Below are 22,791 nucleotides of genomic sequence, written 5' to 3' on the forward strand. Positions count from 1 at the left end.
CAAGCTTGTAAATATAAAATCGACTATAATTGAAATTTACTATTGTCCAAACAGGATGTTACAAGTAGACTCTCCAAACACAGTGTACCTAGAAACAATTTTGTGCAGATACAACAAATATAATTTCAGTATTTGCCAAGGAATTTTCAACATTAAGTTTGCTCTCCATCTTTTAGAAAGTGAAATACGTAAAGGGGTTTCCAGTCCCACACTTGCACCCCTCTTAGTCACCTTCTATGACACACAAGGAATACAAGAAAGGAAGAATCCTGTCTCTCATACCCCAGGGATATGAGCAAATGAAGCCATTCAACTGTTCTTGACAACATGGGAAACAGCTAATAGGTATGGAAAAGAAAAGACTTCACTCCATAGATCTGCTGTAAAATGCTAAATACAGATATTGAAGTAAAAAATTAAGATAACTACTGGCATTGTGTCCACAAATGTACAATCTCTCCTTGTCACAAATAACAACACTTGACTCGCACAGCTCATTCTTCGTAAATCTAAATTTTCCTATGGTGAGCACTATGTGCTAGCCCAGCCTTTTGGCAAAATAGCAAGAGCAGTAAATAGAAGTGGTAAATAGGAGCATTCAGGCTGAAGCATTAGGCAGTAGTAGTTGGTAAGAACATTGGTAAGAGGTTGGAACATTAGGAAACACATTAGGTAGTAGTAGTAGTCACTAGATAGGAGCCTCTACAAACTGTTAGACTTGCCCTCTGCCAGAGGCCTGTTAAGGGGGGGAGGCACTGGAGTTCACTGATTATGAAGATGTAATTGCTGTGACCAGCCCCTCTAGGGAGTTTGAGGAGGGAACAGATCTCAGAGATATAGGTAGAAAATTGAGATAACTCAGATAAGAAAAGGTTTAGTTCAGCTACAGTCATAAAATGACATGCTTTTCATATATTTGTCTACATTCAGTGTTATCAACTGTGTTCTGAAAAGGATGTCATAGGTAGAATCTCCCATCAGTAGTATACCACAAACATACATTTGTGCAAATCAAACAAAAATCATCTAATCACTTGCCTAGGAACTCTGAATGTTAATTTTGCACTATCACATGACATAACACATTAAATACAAAATTAAATTGAACATCACAATAACCTTCATACGAAAATAATGCAGTATAAACAGGGAGCAAGAAAAGACAGTATTGAGCAAAAGAATAATCAAGTCTGAAAATGTGAAGCAATGTTCATCTGCTAAATGTTCTTTGTTCAAACTTTGTCATACTGTACCTAACCAAGCCTTTGCTAAACCTTGGTAAGGAACAAGACAGGGAGCAAGAAAAGAGAAAGATGGAGAAAAGCATTATACTAACCGTAAGTCTTGAGAATGTGAAGAAGGCCACTATGTTTGTCTACCAAATGTTTATTCAACCTCAGTCATACCTGATTGAGCCTGGGCTAGAGAAGCAGTTCTAAATACACTTCACAAAACCTTGAATAGGGAAGGGAAGTTATGATTTTTTTAATTTTTAGTTCATTTCATCTATGCAAATAATTCAAGTTTCCCTAAAACAACCCATAAAAAATATTTTTTTTATTTCTAATGTTAAATATTGACACTGAAAAAGTCCTGAAAGGAAAAGGTCAATATTTCCCATAAATCAACAGGTAATCATTAATAAGAAATTTCAATTCAGTAAGAAATTTTCTTTCATTGTTTCAAGGTAAAACAACAAGTCATATAAAAAATTTACTACTTTCCTAAACTACAATCATATTTTCCTTTCAAAAAGAAAAGAAAATACATCTTTTGTTAAGTTACAAAATCAGGCAAAATATGAATTAAGATCAACAACAGCATATACTCTATATGTAAAAATAATGTATCTCTACAATTAAAAAGTATCAGTGAATACCAAGCGCAGGTAATAACTACTTACAACAAAAATGATGTAATTGAATTTTGAAATACTTCGAAGACTGTTCTGTCCAGAAAATGACACAACAAAGTCAAATAATATTTCACAAAAGTTCACCCAATAGAAATAATGATAATCATGTCCCTGAATTTTTGTTAAATCTTTTTTTGAACTTTCAAAGGTTGCGGGCATTTTGTCCCAATAAAGTCATGTATATTTGTACTGTCTTTTTCATGCTAGCTTAATAGGCTTTCAAGGTCAGCACCCATTCTGCTCAAGTCCCCTTCATCATCACTCTCACCATCATCACTATCATCACTTGGCAGACCACCCCCTTGTCTAAAGATAACACTTGGAAGTTCATCATCATTTTCCATTTCTTCTCCCTCTTCCAGCCTTTTAATCCATCTGTCATTGGTACTGCTGTCTTGATCTTCAATCCCTTTAAACTTTTTTCTTCGAGGACCTTCGTCTTCATCCTCATCATAATCATTCTCGTTGGAATTAGAATCAGAACTAGAAACTTCTGCATCCTCTTGATCGGATTCATCTTCATGAAGTACATGAAAAGGAAGAAAATGCCTTTTTCAAAATCAAATATTCAGCAAGAAGCCCATTCATCACAGAATATCTCAGTGCCTGAGAACTCATGAAAGCTTGCATTGTGTCATGATATGAAAGCAAGGGGACAAAAACGAATGCTCAAAATACAGAGGCATATATATGTCTATTACTTATTTTTTGTAAGATGCATGGTTACTGAAAGGAGTGCTAGATATCTCTGGACACATCTGCTTTGAAAAATAAGTGTGAAAGACAAAGAAAAGGATTTGTCTGTGACATTCATAAATCTGCATAAAAGTATGATAGTGTTGAAAGAGATGCCTTGAAGGTGGGGCTAAGAGTATATGCCGTGGGAGGAAAGGTAATAGTTGCAGAGAAGTTTCTCACATGATAACAAGGTATGTGTGCAAGTATGAAGGGGGAGGGGCATGTGGTTCCAAGTGAAAGTGGCTTTGCATCAAGGGTGTGATGTCACCATGGCCATTCAATCTGTTTATGGACGGGATGGTGAGGAACTTAAATTTGGGAGTCTCAGAGGGAGGGGAAAGTCTACAGTATGCTAGGGGTGGGGACCTGAGAGGCAAGTCAGCTGCAGTTTGTAGATGAAACTGCTGTCATGGCAGACCCAAGTTAGAAACTGCAGAGGCTATTTCCTAAGTTTGAGAGTATGTGAAAGGAGAGTATTGCAAGTTCATGTGAATAAAAGTAAGGTTATGAGCATGGGGGCAGACAAGATGGTCTGAGTTTGAGTTTGAAAGCAGAGAACCTGAACATGGCAGCAGATGGAACTTGGGAACTGAAATAAACCATAAGGTGGATGAGAAGGCAAAGGTCCTGAGTGCATTACGAAAAGCAAGGAGGGATAGCTCACTATCCGTAAGGGCAAAGATGGGTATGCTCAAAAGTATACAAGTCCTGCTTGTGTTGTCTGAGTACAAGCCTTGGTCCCTAGAGACAAGAGAATGGAAGTGGATGGATGTGTTGAGAATAAAATGCCTAAGGACAACAAGTGGTGTGAGTAAGGCTGATACTGTAAGAAATGACAGTGAAGAGTGGTGTGGTTGTAAAAGAAAAATACAACTGAGAGCTGAACAGGGTGTGTTGATACTGCTTGGATATATGAGAAGTAGAAGTGAAGGAAGACTGACCAACAAGTAATACGTGTCAGAAGTGTGGGGAGCAGGGAAGGAGAGAGACCTCAGAGGATGCATGGATGGATGAGTGGTTTTGAGTTATGGGAACCTGAATATGCAGGAGGGTAAGACACAAGCATGAGGTAGAGAGACTTGGAGTGATGTATATTGGGTGTGATAAACTGTCAGAAGGAACCAAAGCACATGAAGTGGTAATGAGTAACCATAAAATACTGTGTGGCACTTGGCTGCGGAGGAAGAGCCCTGGTTTCGGTGCATCACACAAGACAGATATGGAGTGAATGTGAAAGTGTGATGCCATTCTTTGTTCCTGGGGCCACTTCACTGATGCAGGAAAGAGCAAACAAATGTGATAAAAATATTAGTTTCTTAAGCAAAAGTATATACTGCAGACATCTTAATAGCAAAAAGCATAGTTTTTATAATTTTGCCGCTAAAGTTTGTACACAAATCATAATTTGGAAGTGCATCTTAGCATATGTATGTGTGTGATTCTGAAACTTTATAAGTCTCCAAACAGCAAATTCTTTTCAACTGGACAGATGCCACGTCTATTCTATGGAAGAAGTGCATATTTTCCTTACAGTTTTGATTATTATAGAATTTTTTGCATTTTAGTAAAATAAAAATGCTAAGTCCTATAACAATGACATTTCCTGTAATTCATAAATGTAAGAGCTATTCAAAATTGGTTTTCATTATATTACACTTAATCTCTGTTTACTGTGTCAGCGAGGTAGCGCCAGGAAACGAAAAGAGTGGCCCATCCATTCATATACACTAAAATGCCCATACACGCATATATACATACATATACATTTCAACATATACATACACAAACATATACATATATACACATGTACATATTCATACTTGCTTTCCTTCATTCATTCCTGTTGCTACCCCGCCACACAGGTAATATCATGCCCCCCCCTTCAGTGAGGTAGTGCCATGAAGACAAAACAAAGGCCACATTCATTCACATTCAAGAATGGTTGTATACATAAAAAGGGGTTTTCCTGAGTAAGAATATTTTCAAGTATCAAAATGGGGCATTTCTATGAAATAGTGAGTATGATTACATAAAACCTTTCCTACTTAACATGTTCCTATCTAAACTTCACCACTACTTTCAAAGAGCTCTATCCACAACAGAAAATCTTTACCTAAGCTAATTATACATTTTTCAATGGATACGCAATTTGCCTATCCTCGGCAGACTTTCTGAGTCACCCTCCATCTTTGTTGAATATCCTACCCATACCAATCTAAGAAAACATAATTCAGTGAAATATAGAAAAAAATTACACTTTACATTTTACTAGAAAAACCCCTTATACTCCACAGTTTACCAGATAACACTATGCTCTACAGCTTACCATCATCATCATCACTTAAAATTTTTTCCACTTCATCAGTCATGTTATTCTTTTCATCTGGACTGAAGAACATTAGAGGATTCACATCCTCCAAAAGCTGTCCACTTTGTGTTCTGGTTCTCCTACTTGGACCAGGATCAGTCTGCTCTGCAATGATAGTTTGAAAATCAGAAACATATGATAACACTTTTGATCACAAGAATTATTACTTTTCTTACTTAGGTTGCATTGACATGTGATAAGGCTGATATATCAGATGAGACACAGCCAAATATCATTTAGTTTTATCCTCATCTGACTAGCATCTGAACTCTGGTACAAAAACAGTCAAGTAATTCACAATGGATTATCATGAAAAAATAATCTCCGAGTCTCTTTCAACAAAAACAAAAAAAATGGAAAAGGGAAAATAAAAGCCACAAAAAGCCTGCTGCAAAGTGGGCCATATAGATATGTTATCTGCAAATGCTGAAGAGTGAATATTTTTGGAAAACATATTTCAAATAAAAGATCAATTACTTTTCACTTAGTGATTTAACTTAAGATTTTCTTACCTGCATCAGAATCATAACTTAACAATGAAGGATCAGGAGAGAAGCAGTGGTGTGGTGGAAGCCGTTGGATTTCCTTCTCTGTTTCCTTGTTCAAAGGAAAAAGGCGCTCTTCTACATGTTCCCATCTCTCAGCACATTTCCACAGCCAGTTTGGAGTGACAATCTATGTTGTAAATGGTAAAATGATATTAAGGAAAGAAACCATGAGTTACTCTGTCTTAAATAAAATATTGTACATGATTAGTAAGTGATGAATAAACACACATTTCTTAATTATCCATCTATATCACATGGGCAATTGACCATTTAATAGCAAATCATATCATGGAATAACTCCTTAAAGTATGCCGGAAAATCTCTACCACCCTATTCACATATCCAAGAATTACACAAACATTGCATGCTTCTACTAATTTCCTACTCGATTTCCATTTCTCCACGCACCAAACTTTGTATTCATTTCCATTGAAATATTCTTAATACTATGTTTTTTCTTCAACAGTGAACAACATGAGTTTTTGTTAATCTAATAACCATTATTTTCACAATACCAATCCTAAATTTCTGATCTTTTCACAGTATCACAGTATTCCACTCAAGTAATAAAACAACAACCTTGCTGAAAATCTTCAAATGCCTGAACTTTACTTATAATTTCAATAATAACTTCCCACACAGTAATTGCATACGATGAAGTGGGATGCATCACTTTCAGCAAAATGTCATCGTAACAACCTCCTCAAATTTACTCTGATTTAATTTTGAAAATTTCAGCAGTGTCTGATTTTCATTTAATACTCACTGTATCTTCAGTGTTCATTCCAATGCCTAATATTACAAAATTTAAACACTATTCTCAGAACATTTATTGGTTTTTTAACTTGTATATATGCTCTGATATGAAACAAAAATTTTTACTTTTAGCACTTGGTTAATTCAATGACAAATTGATACATTCTTCAAAATAATACAATAATGTAAGGATTTTATTTCTTTAGTATTTTCAAACGACACTTTTCAGAAATCACTGAAAATATTAGGAAAATGCTAATAATTTTTTTTACATATTTGTTTACTTCCCACATTAGCAAGATCACCCTAGAAACAAAGAATGACCTCGCATACACCATTCCACACATTATTCCACTCATCTTCATGTGTTTTTAATTGCATAAATGCCTTCCTTTCCTGAAAAAAATTCCACGCTGCTTCTAGTAGCTTTCGTCCTACATCATATAATTTTATAGCACCTTCCACAAGGCCTCTTTGTCAACAGTATCAAGTGTTTTTGTCTGGTTCACAAACAAATCCCTCTCTTTCTCCAAATCTTTTGAGCAAATACCTAGTTCACACATCCTCTACCAACAGTGAATCCACAATGCTGCTCCTGCCTAATGCTCTGTGCATGCCACCATTCTCTTAATCACCACCTTCCCATACAACTTGCCAGGGAAACTCTATACATTTAATCCTCAGTACACTGACAAGTGAAAGTTTAACCCAAGTAAGAAGAATCCAAGTAAGAAGAATGTAATTCGTGAATCTGCAAAACAGAGTAAAGCACATAATTTTGCAAGATAAAGTAGCTAAACAAAATATTAAGGGTAAGATTGGAAGAGAATTTGGAGGAAGTGGAGTGTTTTAGATACCTAGGAACAGATGTGGGCACAAATGGAGCTCAAGTGAGCCATTGGGTGAGCAAAGGGCAAAGGTCTTGGGTGCACTAAGGAATATGTGCAAATAAAAAAGACAAGCGTGTGTTGAACACAATAACAAAGTATGGAATAAGAATGTGTTGGAAATGAAATGTATGAGGACAACATGTGGTGTTAGTAAGTTAGATCCAATAAGAAATGATAGGGTACAAGAGAGTTTGTTACAAGAGTAATATGAATGAGAGAGGATAACTAAAAAAGGATACATGTTAGAAGTGGAGAAAAAAAGAGAAAACACAAGAAGGAAGTGGAAGGATGGAGAGAAAAAATACTTTACATGTCGAAGGCCTAATAATGCAAAAGAAAGTGAGGCATGCACCGGGTTAGAGAGAATTAGAGCGATATGATATAAAAAGGGGAAATGCTGTCAGAGCTGAACCAAAGCAAACAAGCAAATCAGGAGAAAACACAGAAAGGTATGTGGGGTGTGGTTGTGGACAGAGGGCTCTGGTATCAGTACATTATACATGCTAGCTAAAGAGTGGATGTGAGTGAATGAGGCCCAATCTATCTGTTCCTTGTACTACCTCAAAAGTGCAGGAAACTGCAAACAAGTATGAAAAATCAACCTTAAACACTCCTTGCAAACCTCTACATATGATTTAAGTTTACAAGAATCCCTTGTTTCCAATATGCACTGTGGATGGGAGGGATGACAGGAAGAGAAACAATTCCATGATTACCAGTTTGAATATGCATGGCACTAGTTTCAATAAACTTTTGTGCTTTTCTAGTAAGTAATAGGACTACCTTCAACAGTTTCAATACATTTCAGAGAATTCTCCTGCACTTTTCAATCTAACCTTAAGCTAGACCTCAAATGACAAACATTTCATATTACTTTCATACCTTTATATATTTGTGCTTCCGAGCAATATTTACTTTCTCAGTATGAAGGTTTGCAGCAACCATGTGTGTTGTATACATGTTCTTTTTTTCAACATTTTCAGTATCTCCTTTGGCCCTTAAAACTAGTCTCTCAGATACTGATGACCCCAAGCTTGTGGCAATGTGGTAAGCTTTAGAGTCTCTTAACTTCATTTGCTGTGGAACAACTCCTGAGAAGACAATATTGACGCCATTAAAAACCTTCTTTCGAACTGCAGGGACAATTGTCTTTAAGTCAGGCAAGGTTTTCATTACTTGTTGTTGAGATGCATCATACTCGACAAAAAATCTTTTATGAATTTGTTTCAGGATGTCTTCCAGGTACAGTAAATAATCATCACTGTCTACAACATCAAATACCTGACCTTCACCACCTGTTTTTGACTGAGCTATAGTTTTATCTGATGGCTGATTATTGCATTCCATTTCCTCATCTTTTCTCCTGTTGGATTCTCTGATATTTACTGCTTCATTGTCAGTTCTTTTACTATTAACAATTTCATCCACATCTTTCATTTGTATCTCTTCAATGCTGGCATTTTCATTTTTCTTATTCATATTACATTGATCACTTTTTTTATTTGCATTCTGAACATTTTCAATTACCCCATCATTAGTTAAGCCATCCTTTGCCACAGAATCAGGGGACTGTGTACTTTCATATTTTTTTTCATTTTCTTTGTGATCAGGACACTGAACACTGTACATTTCATATGTATTGACTTTTTCATCTTTCCTATTCTCTTTTACATCACAACCAACATCTGAATTGTTACTGTTTTTACACGAATCTAAATCACTACCAGATTTAGTCTCAGGATTCACTTCTTTAGAATCCTTATCACTGTCAGAATCTGAACTGTAATTCTTTTTGTCTTCATCATCATCATCATCTTCATCTTTTTCTGCTACAGTAGTATCTCCAGGTCGAAATCCTGTGAAGAGAAAACGCTTAAAGAAATATTATGAATACCTTTAAAACACTCTACTACATCTTCATAATGGTTACTTTTCATCTCAAGCTATGCCTCGCTTTTTGGTCATGTAAATCATCCAGGACAATGTAAAAAAAAAATAAATATGACCCAGAAATGACCCAGAATAATAAATAAATGACCCAGAACCAATTTCTAAGAAAGAGTCCTTGTGTTACCCAATGATACAGCCTCACCAAAGGAGACTTTCTACCCACATATAACCTCAAGCAGGCAGTAAAAAAAATCTTTTAGGTAGTTCTATACTCTTGTAGTAGAAATAATATTTGAAGGATAGACAGAATGAAAAATAAACATGTGAGGAAGGTACATGATGCAAAGAAATCATTAAAAAGTGCAGCAAAGATTAAAGTCTTTTAGAATGATATGGTCATGTAGAACAAGATCAGAAGATACAAGAGAATGCAGACTGTATAGAGCATGGCCTGTCTTTGTCTGTTCCTGGCACTACCTCACTAACACAGGAAACAGTGACCAAGAGTGAAATACATATATATATTAGGTTCAGCAAAGCTGAGGGACAAGCTAGTTGGCATGTAAGTTTGAAAGGAGAAAAATGGAGGAAGTGAAAGGTTCAGCAAAGTTAAGGTACAAGCTAGTTGGGACGTAAGTTTGAATGGAGAAAAACGGAGGAAGTGAAGAGTTTTAGATAACTGGGTGTGGCTTTGGCAGCAAATGGAAGCAGAAGCGAGTCATAGGGTGGGGGAAAGGGCAAAGGTTCTGGGAACGATGTGGAAAGAGAGAACATTATCTCTGAGCAAAAAGGGGTAAGTTGAAGGAATATAGTTCCAATAATATCATAAGGTCGCAAGGCTTGGGCTATAGATAGAGTTGTGCAGAGGAGGGTGGATGTGTTAGAAATGAAATGTTTGAGGACAATATGTGGCGTGAGGTGGTTTGATCGAGCAAGTAATGAAAGGGGGAAGAGAGATGTGTGGCACTAGGAAGAGTGTAGTTGATAGAGCAAAAGAGGGTGTGTTGAAATAGTTTGGACAAATGGAGAAAAAGAGTGAGGAAAGGTTGACAAAGAGAATATATGTGTCAGAGGTGGAGGGAACAAGAAGCAGGAGACCAAAATGAAGGTGGAAGGATAGAGTTAAAAAAGATTTTGAGAAATTGGGGCCTGAACATTCAGGAGGGTGAAAGGCATGCACAGAATAGAGTGAATATGAACAATGTAGTATAGTGGGGTCACATTGCTGTCAATGGACTGAACCAGGGAATGTGAACATCTGGGGTAAACCATGGAAAGGTCTATGGGTCCTGGATGTGGATAGGGAGCTGTGATTTCGGTGCATTACACATTTCTCCATATGTTTTCTGGCACTACTTGCTTGCCTTGATCCATTCCTGGCGCCAACCTACCCTGCAAGAAACAGCATTGCCAATCCCGTGTCAGCTAGGTAGCACTAGGAAATATACAAAGAAATGCCACATCTCACATTCGTTCTCTCACTGTCACGTGTAATGCACTGAAACTACAGCACCCTATCCAGATCCATAAATGAGATGGCCTAAATTAGGGCATTTAGTTGCCCATGTCATCTGAGCCAACATAATTAAATGTCATCCGATGACTCAACATTGAGTACACAGGGAACTAGATGCTCTTGTATTGTTGAAGATGTTTCCTTCATAACACTCTGTAAATTTTATTCATCTTGTACTTTATTTGTCATTACCTAAGGACTAATTTAAACATAATATAGGGTGTTATCCTGTGCGAAGACATTCCAGGGGAGGAAGAAATCTAATGGAGATACATGGTTCACAGATTGTTGGTTGACAATAAGAAAGGGACTATAATGCACAGATATGGGCACGCATGATGGAAGAATACAAAATGACTCCTAATAAGTATGTATATCATACAGACAGAAGGGACTCCTGGGGCAGAACGTCCATTAGTAAAGATGGAAGGGAATGTGCTACAGGACTAAAAGATAGTTTATCAGATGGCCCACTATGAGAAGCTAAAGACAGAGTATGAGTGAAGGGTAAATTGGTTAAACTCTATTGTAAGGAAACGAAAGATTGAGGGTTGCTCTTGATCAAACATGGTTCATTGTAAATAAAACCAAAAGAAGGAGCTTAGGAAAACCAAATGAGGATATCTTCTTTAAGACCCAGTTTATTCTTGATGCTACTTTGCTAATGGAGGAAATAGTGAACAACTATGAAAGAAATTTCAGTAAAGAAGGAAATTGTGGTAATGTGACTCAAAACAACAAGAAATTAGGAATATAATCAACTGGTTGTGGGCTATTATTAATAAGGCTGAACTTGGGAAGTGACAAGAAGTTTTAAGTAACGTACAACAAAATGCCCATATGGCCAACTTTGACACAAAAGACGAAAGTTATCCAAAAGGCAATTTACCATGTGAAAGTGAAAGTTCTAGTAATTCTTTGCAAATTCTTTGCTAAATATTTCAAACAAGACTGATAAAAAATCATATCTAATATTAGATTTCAGTCAAAAACTTACCAATGGTTTTGATATTTTCTTTTTTTATATCTTTAAAATCTATGCCTTCTCGGTCATCATTTTCTTTCTTCTGAAGACCTTGTGGAGCATTTATATCACCAGTGTGTCGGAAAAAATGGTATGGAAGGACTTGGACAACATTAGGGGAGTAATTCCAAACATCTGTGCGATCATCAATGATGCAAACGAGATTATCTCCACATGGGAAGAGAGAGCTGAGAACAGAATAATACAATTTGATGAAATAAGTATATAAGCATCACTGCAATTTTATACTTTACAGTCAATCCCATTTCCCATCTTTACAAGGAAGCACCTGGAACAAATAAGTGAGCTTTCCTAGAAAAATCCATACTTGGTTCCTGTATGACTTCCAGAAAGTGATATATATATATATATATATATATATATATATATATATTTTTTTTTTTTTATACTTTGTCGCTGTCTCCCGCGTTTGCGAGGTAGCGCAAGGAAACAGACGAAAGAAATGGCCCAACCCACCCCCATACACATGTATATACATACGTCCACACACGCAAATATACATACCTGCACAGCTTTCCATGGTTCACCCCAGACGCTTCACATGCCCTGATTCAATCTACTGACAGCACGTCAATCCCGGTATACCACATCGATCCAATTCACTCTATTCCTTGCCCTCCTTTCACCCTCCTGCATGTTCAGGCCCCGATCACACAAAATCTTTTTCACTCCATCTTTCCACCTCCAATTTGGTCTCCCACTTCTCCTCGTTCCCTCCACCTCCGACACATATATCCTTTTGGTCAATCTTTCCTCACTCATTCTCTCCATGTGCCCAAACCATTTCAAAGCACCCTCTTCTGCTCTCTCAACCACGCTCTTTTTATTTCCACACATCTCTCTTACCCTTACGTTACTTACTTGATCAAACCACCTCACACCACACATTGTCCTCAAACATCTCATTTCCAGCACATCCATCCTCCTGCGCACAACTCTATCCATAGCCCACGCCTCGCAACCATACAAAATTGTTGGAACCACTATTCCTTCAAACATACCCATTTTTGCTTTCCGAGATAATGTTCTCGACTTCCACACATTCTTCAAGGCTCCCAGGATTTTCGCCCCCTCCCCCACCCTATAATCCACTTCCGCTTCCATGGTTCCATCCGCTGCCAGATCCACTCCCAGATATCTAAAACACTTTACTTCCTCCAGTTTTTCTCCATTATATATATATATATATATATATATATATATGGAAGATTTCCAGTTCCTGCTCCTACCCCTCTTAGTTACCTTCAATGACACACAAAGATAAGTAAGCAATAAACACTTTCTCCCTATCCCTATGGATAACATACAGTTATTTATATATATAATCCCAAGACCTCTTTTATGGGGATTCTGCAACTTTAAGGCTGTGCTTTTTATGCTGATGCAGGTAAGTGAGCTCCTATGGGGTGGGAAAGTCTTCAATGACATTGGTTGGTCAACTCTCTCAATCAGACTGGGCTTACTATCATAACTCTCTCTTGCACTCTCATTCCTTACATGATCAAACCACCTTACACCACATTTGTCCTTCAGCACTTCATTTCCAACACATCCATCTTCTTTCCTTTGTTTACATTCAAGGCTCAAGAAACATTTATAAAACACTTTCAAGGCAAGGGATAATACAAAAAAGTTTTTGTTATGGTGAAAAAACTACTTATCTATTTTTGACACTACATATAACTTTCTATGACAACTGGCATTGGAAAAGTTGCACTCAAAAAATGATCAATAACTCAGTAATGGACTTTGGGTTGTTTGACTTTTGATCTTTTTTTTTCTCTATACAGGTTCAACAGTACAAGGGTTTATCTACCTTCTGACACCAAGTCTAAATTTCTGGGATAACTTTCACTTAAACCAGACACTTAATGAACCTGTCTGGGCAAATGTGGGAACTGGGGATCAGGGCATTCAGATTTTTAAGTAGGAAAACAGACTAAAATTGTATATCTTTTAGAGCAGTCTTATCATAGATGGATACACAAAGACAAGCACAGATAAAGCACTTGCAAATCATTTATAAGCTAAGCCAATATACTGGTGTAGCAGTTAGTATTCCTGACCAAGATGCATTCACAGGCCGCCCAGGATCGAGCCCATAGGTTCGAATCCTGGGTGCGGCAGTCAGTCCACGGTCATCCCATCTGTTCATTCACCCCTTGGGGTTGGTTCATAAAATGGGTACATATTAGCCATTTTCCACATTAGCAAGACAGCATTAAGAACAGAGGACTGAGCCTTAGGGGGAATATCCTCACTTGGCCCCTTCTCTGTTCCTTTTTTCTTGGAAAAGTAAAAAAAAATCTATTAAACGAAAATCTACATAAATATTTCATAATAGTGTATACAGCAACCTATTTTACTATTGCGTAAAAGTTATCCTCTTGGTTTAAAACTAGAAAGAAAATATTTTCATTATCACAGTCACTACAATCACAAACTGATAAGGTATCTTTAATAAGACAAAAGTCGGAAAATGAATAAACGGCCAACAAAATCCCTCACTCTATGACATACTTGTTACAATCTTTTAAGAAAATTCTGAAACTAGCATGACATGAATGACACATACCAAACAACATAAAAGGGATATGCCTGGGTTGTCAGTATTAAAAAAAAATGAAGTGGGTCACAATGTATATAAATTTCTTGAATATAATATTAAAATGGCAATATCTTACTCTAAATTTGCCTTTTTTGACATCACATCAAGACATTCATTTCTGGAAAGGATCCGCTGACCAAACAACATCCGATCTGGATCCAAGAAATGGGCTATGTGATGAGCATACTCCCTCACACCAAAGGTACTGATGTGTAGCTCGTAGTACATTGATATCTTCTCCAGAAATTCCTTGGTATGCGGTCGCAGTCTAGCATGATACCATGGGCCTCCATGGCTGATTTGGAAATGGTAAACATCCTGTTAAGAGAAGAAAAAACACACATATATACATATATATATATATATACATGTATATAAATGGCTATAAAGTGGACAACTTTGTCTTATGCCAAATTTGTGAACAGTTTCCTGTCCGGAGTACCAACAGAGTCTTAGCTCCACCTCTCTTATAAAGTAACTGTTCTGAATCTTCTATCTTATTTTTGTATCTTCCCTGAAGTTATAAACTGACACAAAAGTGCACTCAAGTCTTACTGTATTTCATTTTTCGTCAAGGTTATCAGCAAATACTCTATCTCTCTCATCAACATAACCTTACTGCAATACCATACTATATGGTATTTTTTTAATGCTATAATACTGATAATTATTCTTGCATAACAAATAATTCTATAATACAATTATCACTATAAGTCTCAGTGCATGGATAATATATGAAAGGAAAGAAAATATTTCCATCAAAAATCTTGTTTCTAATTTCATTAGAGGATATACACTTACAGCTGTTTCACACAAGACCATAGGGATCCTCAAAACAAATTTACAGTTTCATGAGAAACGGAAAACAGACATAATCATCTCATAATTGCACTAGATCCTTCTGGTACTTAAGTGTGGGAAAGCAAAGTAACAATAACAGACTCCAGTTCAAAGGAAAATTATATGATGAATATATGTTTACTTAAGGAAGTGAGTGAGTTAGTATGCTTCTTTCATTCTGGGAAATTAGTGGTTGATGCTAAAGAAAAATTTCTTGAAAAAATATTCTAAATAGACATTGTACAAAGTCTTACCTTTAAATCAGGTGGAATATTATCATTTGTAGTGTGGATCAGCGTCTGATCTAAATCAACCAGCAGCACCAGTTTCCGTTGCTTCAATAGATTATCTATATCTTCTTTGCCTAGCTTTTGGGCCTCCTGTTATGAAGCAAAAATCTTATTTCCAAATATCACTCTGCTTTCTGACCAAAATATACATGAAATATCAGTATTTACTAGAATCAACTCCCTAACATAAGATATATACTGCATATTATTCTGCTGCACATTATGGCAATTAAAAGCACTCTTTTCTTTCTCAATGTCTCTCTGCATATTTGCATGATTTGTCAACAGATACTAAGATTTCCATTTACACCACCTATCTGGCTTTGAGTTTCTCTGCAAAGCAATATTCACCAATGGAAATTTTAGGTTGTTGACCGGTAAATGAGTAAAATTTGTTAAATCAAGTTCACAGTGAATGACAATAAAACTAAGCAAAATGACTATTGTAAAAAGTGCAATACATTCCAAAAATCATATATCGGCATTATGAAATATCTAAAATTAATAGAAAAATACTATATACAATATGTTTAGGTTTCATCGACTTTCCCTTAAAAGTGTCATTTTCCCATGGATAGGTATGTCTGAATTCGGCCATCTTTCTTGCATGTCCAATTCTAAATAGCTAAAAAGTTTCCTTATCTGGCATTAAAATTTCTAATACAATATTTCCAACAGATATTTACATTTTTTTATGAGAAAATTAGTAAAATTTCATGAAAATGGGGTTTTTAATATATGACAGTAAAGCTGAGCAATAAGTGAAGGAAATGTATTTCAAAAGCATGAATTTCCATTTTCATACAGAATAATAACATTATCAATATAAAGTACATCATGTACTATATAAGTGTCAGTATTAGCAGAAATTCATTCATTTAAAAAAAAAATAATTACTTGCAGAGTCTGGCTTGATGCTTGAAGTATCTTACTATCTCCTCTGCAGTAACATATCTCTTTCTCTACTGACTCAGTCCACAGTCAACCCAGCTGTTCATCCTCCCTTAAGGGATGGTCAATAAACTGGGTACCTGGGATAAACCATGGAAAGGTCTGTGGGGCCTGGATGTGGATAGGCAGCTGTGGTTTCAGTGCATTACACATGACAGATAGAGACTTGATTGTGAACAAATGTAGCGTTTTTTGTCAGTTTTCCTGGCACTACCTCGCTGAAGCAAAGGGTAGTGATGCTGTTTCCTGTGGGGAGGGGTAGTGCCAGGAATGGATGAAGGCAAGCAAGTATTAATATGAATATGTGTATATATGTGTGTGTCTTTGTATGTGTATGTATATATGTATATGTGTGTGTGTGTATATGAGTGGATGGACCATTCTTCGTCTGTTTCCTGGCACTACCTCACTGATGTGGGAAACAGCAATTAAGTATGATAATAATGTGGAGAGAGAGAGAGAGAGAGAGAGAGAGAGAGAGAGAGAGAGAGCATATACGAGACAGCCTTGAATATGGTGTTTAGTTACCCATGTCATCTAAGATACCATATAAAAATTCAAGGGGAAAAATCACACACATCTATTAATTACAAATTCTTTCTATTATCAAATATGCTATATATGTAATAAACTTACACTTTTGATCATAAAAGTACTGTGCACATATCTTACTTATATTCTAATGAAACTATAGAGAAATGTATGCAGTCACAAGAGGTGTTGCTTATTTACATTCACACTTCCCAACTTCCCTAACAGCACTCTGCACTGTTTAGTGGGCATTCAAATGGCTATGTGAGACGTAGTGATTTGAGCAGATTATGAAAACTTTCTGGATGCCACAGGGAAACAGCAATATTTGTAATTAATGATAAAAAAAAATTCTCAATGGCATACATATAATTTTCAAAGCAAATGGGTTAAAAGATTCATCCATGCATCTTTGTAAAGATTTTTCTTACCACACATCCTTAACAAATCCCAAGCATACTATTTACCAATTTATAATGATCTTCTTTTTTCAGATCATTAACTAGATATACACAGCTTTTACATCAATATAAGACATCCAGGACAAGTACTCCATCATGCACGGAATCCTATTACCATCCTCAATGATCATTCTTCTTTCTTTCTTTTCTTTTAAACTATTCGCCATTTCCCGCGTTAGCGAGGTAGCGTTAAGAACAGAGGACTGGGCCTTTTTTGGAATATCCTCACCTGGCCCCACTCTGTTCCTTCTTTTGGAAAATTAAAAAAAAAAAAAAAAAAACGAGAGGGGAGGATTTCCAGCCCCCCGCTCCCTCCCTTTTAGTCGCCTTCTACGACACGCAGGGAATACGTGGGAAGTATTCTTAATCCCCTATCCCCAGGGATAAACTCATTTATTGCTTCTAATTCTTCTCCAACCAAAGTGACATTGCCCTGTAACTGCCCATTTCTATGGAGGAATTTTCCTCTCTCTCTCTCTCTCTCTCTCTCTCTCTCTCTCTCTCTCTCTCTCTCTCTCTCTCTCTCTCTCTCTAGTTGGAGGTTCCAGTCATGGACAAAAGTCCAAATAAAGGCCACGCCTTGACTAAAGTATGGAGACAGTTATGAAAGGGAAAATGAAGAGACAAGGAGAAGCATCTATGAATTTTGGAAGTGAAAAACACAACTTCTAAAATGTGCAAAGTTGTATTTGTTGAAAAAGACATGAGAAGGTAGAGTTCCAAAGCTTCAAAGTGTAGGGAAAGAAAATTTATCAAAATGATCCCCCCCCCTCACATTTACTTTCAACATCCTCCTCCTATACACATCATCAATGCTACCTAGCATCCTTCCAACTCTTCTTACTATTTTAGCCAACAAAACAGCATCATTTACTGAAAACAACAGGGGCCACTTCCATTCTTTCCCATTTTGGTTCCGTAATACATCTCTGTTAGCCTACCTCACTCTCATTTCTCGAAACCCATTAAGAAAATCATATGGCATAAGTAATAAAGCAAATCTATATGGGGCTCCACACAAGGAACACAACAAAGGGAACACCTCCTATGAATAAAGAGTTTATGTGTGAATAGTCTAAAAAGCTTCTATTCCAGGACATTCTTTTGCAAATATCCTTTAAGTAAAATAAACACTGGGGTTTGATTACCTTTGCATAATGTTGCATATGATCCAGCCAGATAAAGGAGGTAAACAAATGACAGCTACATAGTGTATGTGCTACCTCACTAAAGCAGGAAAAAAGTAGGTTTGGGAAAAAAAATCTACCATAGGTAGAACTCATCCACTGATCCAACAATAAAACAGTAACCCATTAAAAACTGAGTCACTCAGTAGTAATGAAGTTAAACAAAATGCCAAGTAAACTCACCACTCACTAACCCTGGAGTCTGTGTCAAGGGCCAGTTACTATCAAGACTCAGGAAATTATTTTGGGGGGAAAGGAAAGCAGGGAAGAAAGAGATGGGAAAACAACTGATGTTCATAGAATTCTGCCTACTGTAAAACAATAGTTTTAGTACTTCAAAGCCTACATTTCTCACCTTACAGAAAAGCTCATCTGCGAGCATATACAAATGAAAAAGATAAGAACTCAAGAAAAAATTCAGGGAAAAAAGAGGAGCCTTAGGAAAAACCTTTAGCAACAACATGGCCTTTGTTATGGATTGTATTCAAGCAAGATCAACCATGTCTTAACATATGTTGCTTAATACAGGTGGTCAAAAACCAAACAATTACTTTAATAATTTCAACATAAAATTCTAACAAAAAGCCAATGCACATACTACTTACCTTACATCATAAAACTAAATTTTGGACCCATCATGAATATTTCTTGCTAATAAAGGCCTAAAGGCATTTGGGAAATCAATCAAATTTCTCATAAGTAACTTCCATGAGACAAGGAAAGCTTATTTCAACAAGAATTTAGATTTAAAAAGATTTACCCTAAAGATGAATTACCTTTAGAAAATTCAGCCTCAACATTGCATGGATTGCATCAACATTTTCTACCCCAACCTCAAAACTATATTCCCAAGAAAACCAACCAACAGGTAAAGACCAAGGACAAAACAGAGCAAAAATTCTCCTCTAGGATCTCAAGTGTCTTTCCCCAACACCCAGAAGTACAAACTCAAGAACCCACAAACAAAGGTTCTTGCAAAGCATTCCTCTATAATGCTAGAGTTCTGGTTTTCCCTTATTATGAAACACTGCTACATAAAAAGCTAACACACTGACTAGGTAAAAACAAAACCTTCAGATTCCCTCAGAAAAGTCTAAATAGATTACAAAACAGACTGGTACAGAATTGCCTCCAAGGGGAAAACAAATAAAAGTAAAAGATCATTTGCCAATCAATCTCCATACAGCTGTTTGAAAAAAGCTAACATGGAAGTCTAAAAACATAAAGTTTTGAACCTGGAAATCCTTTATAAATAAAATAATCCCAAAACCCTTTAATGAGCTCTCTTACTGCTTCAAAGCTGCACTAGATTCAAAATAATCATGGCAATCATATAATTTCCAATAATATGTTCCATTATATGGTATACTGGGGTTGATGAGCTGTCAATGGACTGAACTGGGGCATGTGAAGTGTCCTGGGTAAACCATGGAAAGGTCTGTAGGGTATGGTTGTGGATAGAGAGCTGGGGGTTTAGGTGCATTACATATGACAGCTGGAGAATGGATGTGGTAACTGCAGCCTTTTTTTTTTTCTTTCTTATTTTTGTCTGTTCCTGGTGCTACCTTGCTGAGAAGGGAAACCACAATCAAAGTAAGGAAAAAGTTTCATCATATGTAGAAATTTATATACATCATCCACCTAAGTCTACATATGCTTTTTGCTTTGCAGTACAAAAATGATGTACTATTCTCCACGTCACTCTGATGGTCACTGACAAACTTAGTTCAAAAAACATGAGCAAAGAATGTGAAAACATTGCCTCAGTTACCAGTAATTGATTTCTGTCTCACTACTGCATCCATGACTTTTAAATGACCCAAACCACATACTACACACTCATAGTCAACTGCTGCAAACAACCCATGCCATTTCCAGCATATGAGTACTTAATGGTTAAATATATATTTCATACAACTAGAAAAATTGAGATTCACAGCATTAGAGAGGAGAGCAAACTGAAGAGTTAAGGGATTAAGTTATGATTTGCAGGAATGCATTGCCAACATTAAGCAGGGACCATGTGTACATACTTTTACTTGTCTGCAGTACAAAACATACATTACACTAATTTCCAGGCTGTGAAAATGAGTTATTTGAGAGAAACATGTGGTATGACCAGATGAAATGAAAAAAATGAAGAGGGGTAATAAAAGATATTTGAATTAGCAAGGAATGCAATGGGAATGAATTGTAGAAAGGTAGAGTGGATGAAACAAAATACTCTAAGATAGTTTGGGCATATGGAAAGAATGCAGGATGAGGAGTTTCCAAGGAGAGTGTATGATAGTATGATTAAAGGGGCTGGTGAAAGAGAAAGATCACCAGCATCATGGGAAACAGATCTGAAGAGTACTGGAAGAACAGGAATGTGGGAAGAATGTGTGGAATGATATATGCAAGGGAGGAATGTAAGGACAGGGATAAGTGGTGCCTCTTTGGCCATGGTGCCACCCTGTGACTCACTTCTGCTTCCAAGGTTCCATCCACTGCTAGGTCCACTCCCAGATATCTAAAACACTTCACTTCCTCCAAAATTTTCTCCATTCAAACCTACATCCCAATTAACTTGTCCCTCAACCCTAATGAACCTAATAACCTTGCTCTTCTTCACATTTACTCTAAACTTTCTCCTTTCACACACTTTTCCACTCACCAACCTCTGCAGTTTCTCACACAAATCAGCCACTAGAGCTGTATCATCAGCGAACAACAACTGACTCACTTCCCACTCCCTCTCATCCACAACAGACTGCATACTCGCCCCCTCTCCAAAACTCTTGCATTTCCCTCCCTAGCCACCCCATCCACCTCTGACACATATATCCTCTTTATCAATCTTTCCTCACTCATTCACTCCATGTGACCAAATTGGAGGAGGAAGGATGGAGCAAAAAAGATTTTGAGTGATCAGGGCCTAAACATACAGGAGGGTGAAAGGCATGCAAGGAAGAGAGTGAATTGGAACAATGTGGTATACTGGGGTCGACATGCTGTCAATGGATTGATCCAGGGCATGTGAAGTGTCTGGGGTAAACCATGAAAAGTTTTGTGGGGGGCCTGGATGTAGAAAAGGAGCTGTGGTTTCAGTGCATTACACATGACAGCTAGAGACACTGTGATCAAATGTGGCCTTAGTTGTCCTTTCCTAGTGCTACCTCGCACATACGCAGGGCCAGGGGGTTGCCATTTCATGCGTGGCAGGGTGGCGATGGGAATGGATGAAGGCAGCAAGTATGAATATGTACATGTGCATATACGAATATGTCTGTGTATGTATATGTGTGCATACGTTGAAATGTATAGGTATGTATATGTGCGTGTGTGGGTGTGTATGTATATACATGTGTATTTGGGTGGGTTGGGCCATTCTTTCATCTGTTTCCTTGTGCTACCTTTCTTTTTGTACCTTTTTTTTTTTTTTTTTTTTTTTTTCATACTATTCGCCATTTCCCGCGATAGCGAGGTAGCGTTAAGAACAGAGGACTGGGCCTTTGAGGGAATATCCTCACCTGGACCCCTTCTCTGTTCCTTCTTTTGGAAAATTAAAAAAAAACGAGAGGGGAGGATTTCCAGCCCCCCGCTCCCTTCCCTTTTAGTCGCCTTCTACGACACGCAGGGAATACGTGGGAAGTATTCTTAATCCCCTATCCCCAGGGATATATATATATATATATATATATATATATATATATATATATATATATATATACACATATATATATATATATATATATATATATATACACACATATATATATATATATATATATATATATATATATACACATATACATACATATACACATATATATACATACATATAATATATATATATATATATATTTTTGTACCTATACACCCAAAAAGTTAAATACTTCCTACAATATTGTTGAATGGAAACCTCAAGATGAAACTGGCATCACTTGGTCACTGCCTGTCAGTTTAGATATGCATGTGCACGGTCAACAAATGCAAAGACAGTGTCCATGTTCTCTCACTTCCGCATTTTGTAGTACGAATGCCTGTCTTATTGCAATTAATTATGACATATGAGAGGGTGTCAGTGGTGTACATGCCAAGAGGTCCAAGATCCACCACAGCATTGCTGAGAAGTTGAAAATGAGTGAGCAACATGAGTGTGGGGAGGGTAGCTCACACCTCATGCAGGACTTTGGGCTCAGTAAGAGCATGACTTCCACCCCATTTCAGACAAAGTGATGCAAATGACTCCAGATCCATCCAAGGAGCCACTTG

The 22,791-nt window shown here is 36.9% G+C and overlaps 1 protein-coding gene across 2 annotated transcripts in view; it reads right to left on the bottom strand.

Annotated features, from left to right (window-relative positions):
* Window positions 1-1,649: 1,649 nt before the first annotated feature.
* Fcp1 (RNA polymerase II subunit A C-terminal domain phosphatase Fcp1) overlaps window positions 1,650-22,791 on the bottom strand; it is a 98,185-nt gene continuing 77,043 nt past the window's right edge. For both annotated transcript variants that reach the window (XM_071689478.1, XM_071689477.1), the window contains 7 exons: window positions 15,369-15,494; window positions 14,351-14,592; window positions 11,619-11,833; window positions 8,098-9,071; window positions 5,534-5,696; window positions 4,980-5,126; window positions 1,650-2,432 (listed from right to left, as the gene is read on the bottom strand). In XM_071689478.1, the coding sequence (XP_071545579.1) occupies window positions 2,119-2,432; window positions 4,980-5,126; window positions 5,534-5,696; window positions 8,098-9,071; window positions 11,619-11,833; window positions 14,351-14,592; window positions 15,369-15,494 (2,181 nt within the window). In that variant the 3' untranslated portion in view covers window positions 1,650-2,118. The remainder of the gene's footprint in view (window positions 2,433-4,979; window positions 5,127-5,533; window positions 5,697-8,097; window positions 9,072-11,618; window positions 11,834-14,350; window positions 14,593-15,368; window positions 15,495-22,791) is intronic.

Source organism: Panulirus ornatus, chromosome 47 (assembly GCF_036320965.1).
Source record: "Panulirus ornatus isolate Po-2019 chromosome 47, ASM3632096v1, whole genome shotgun sequence".
Classification (NCBI taxonomy): domain Eukaryota; kingdom Metazoa; phylum Arthropoda; class Malacostraca; order Decapoda; family Palinuridae; genus Panulirus; species Panulirus ornatus.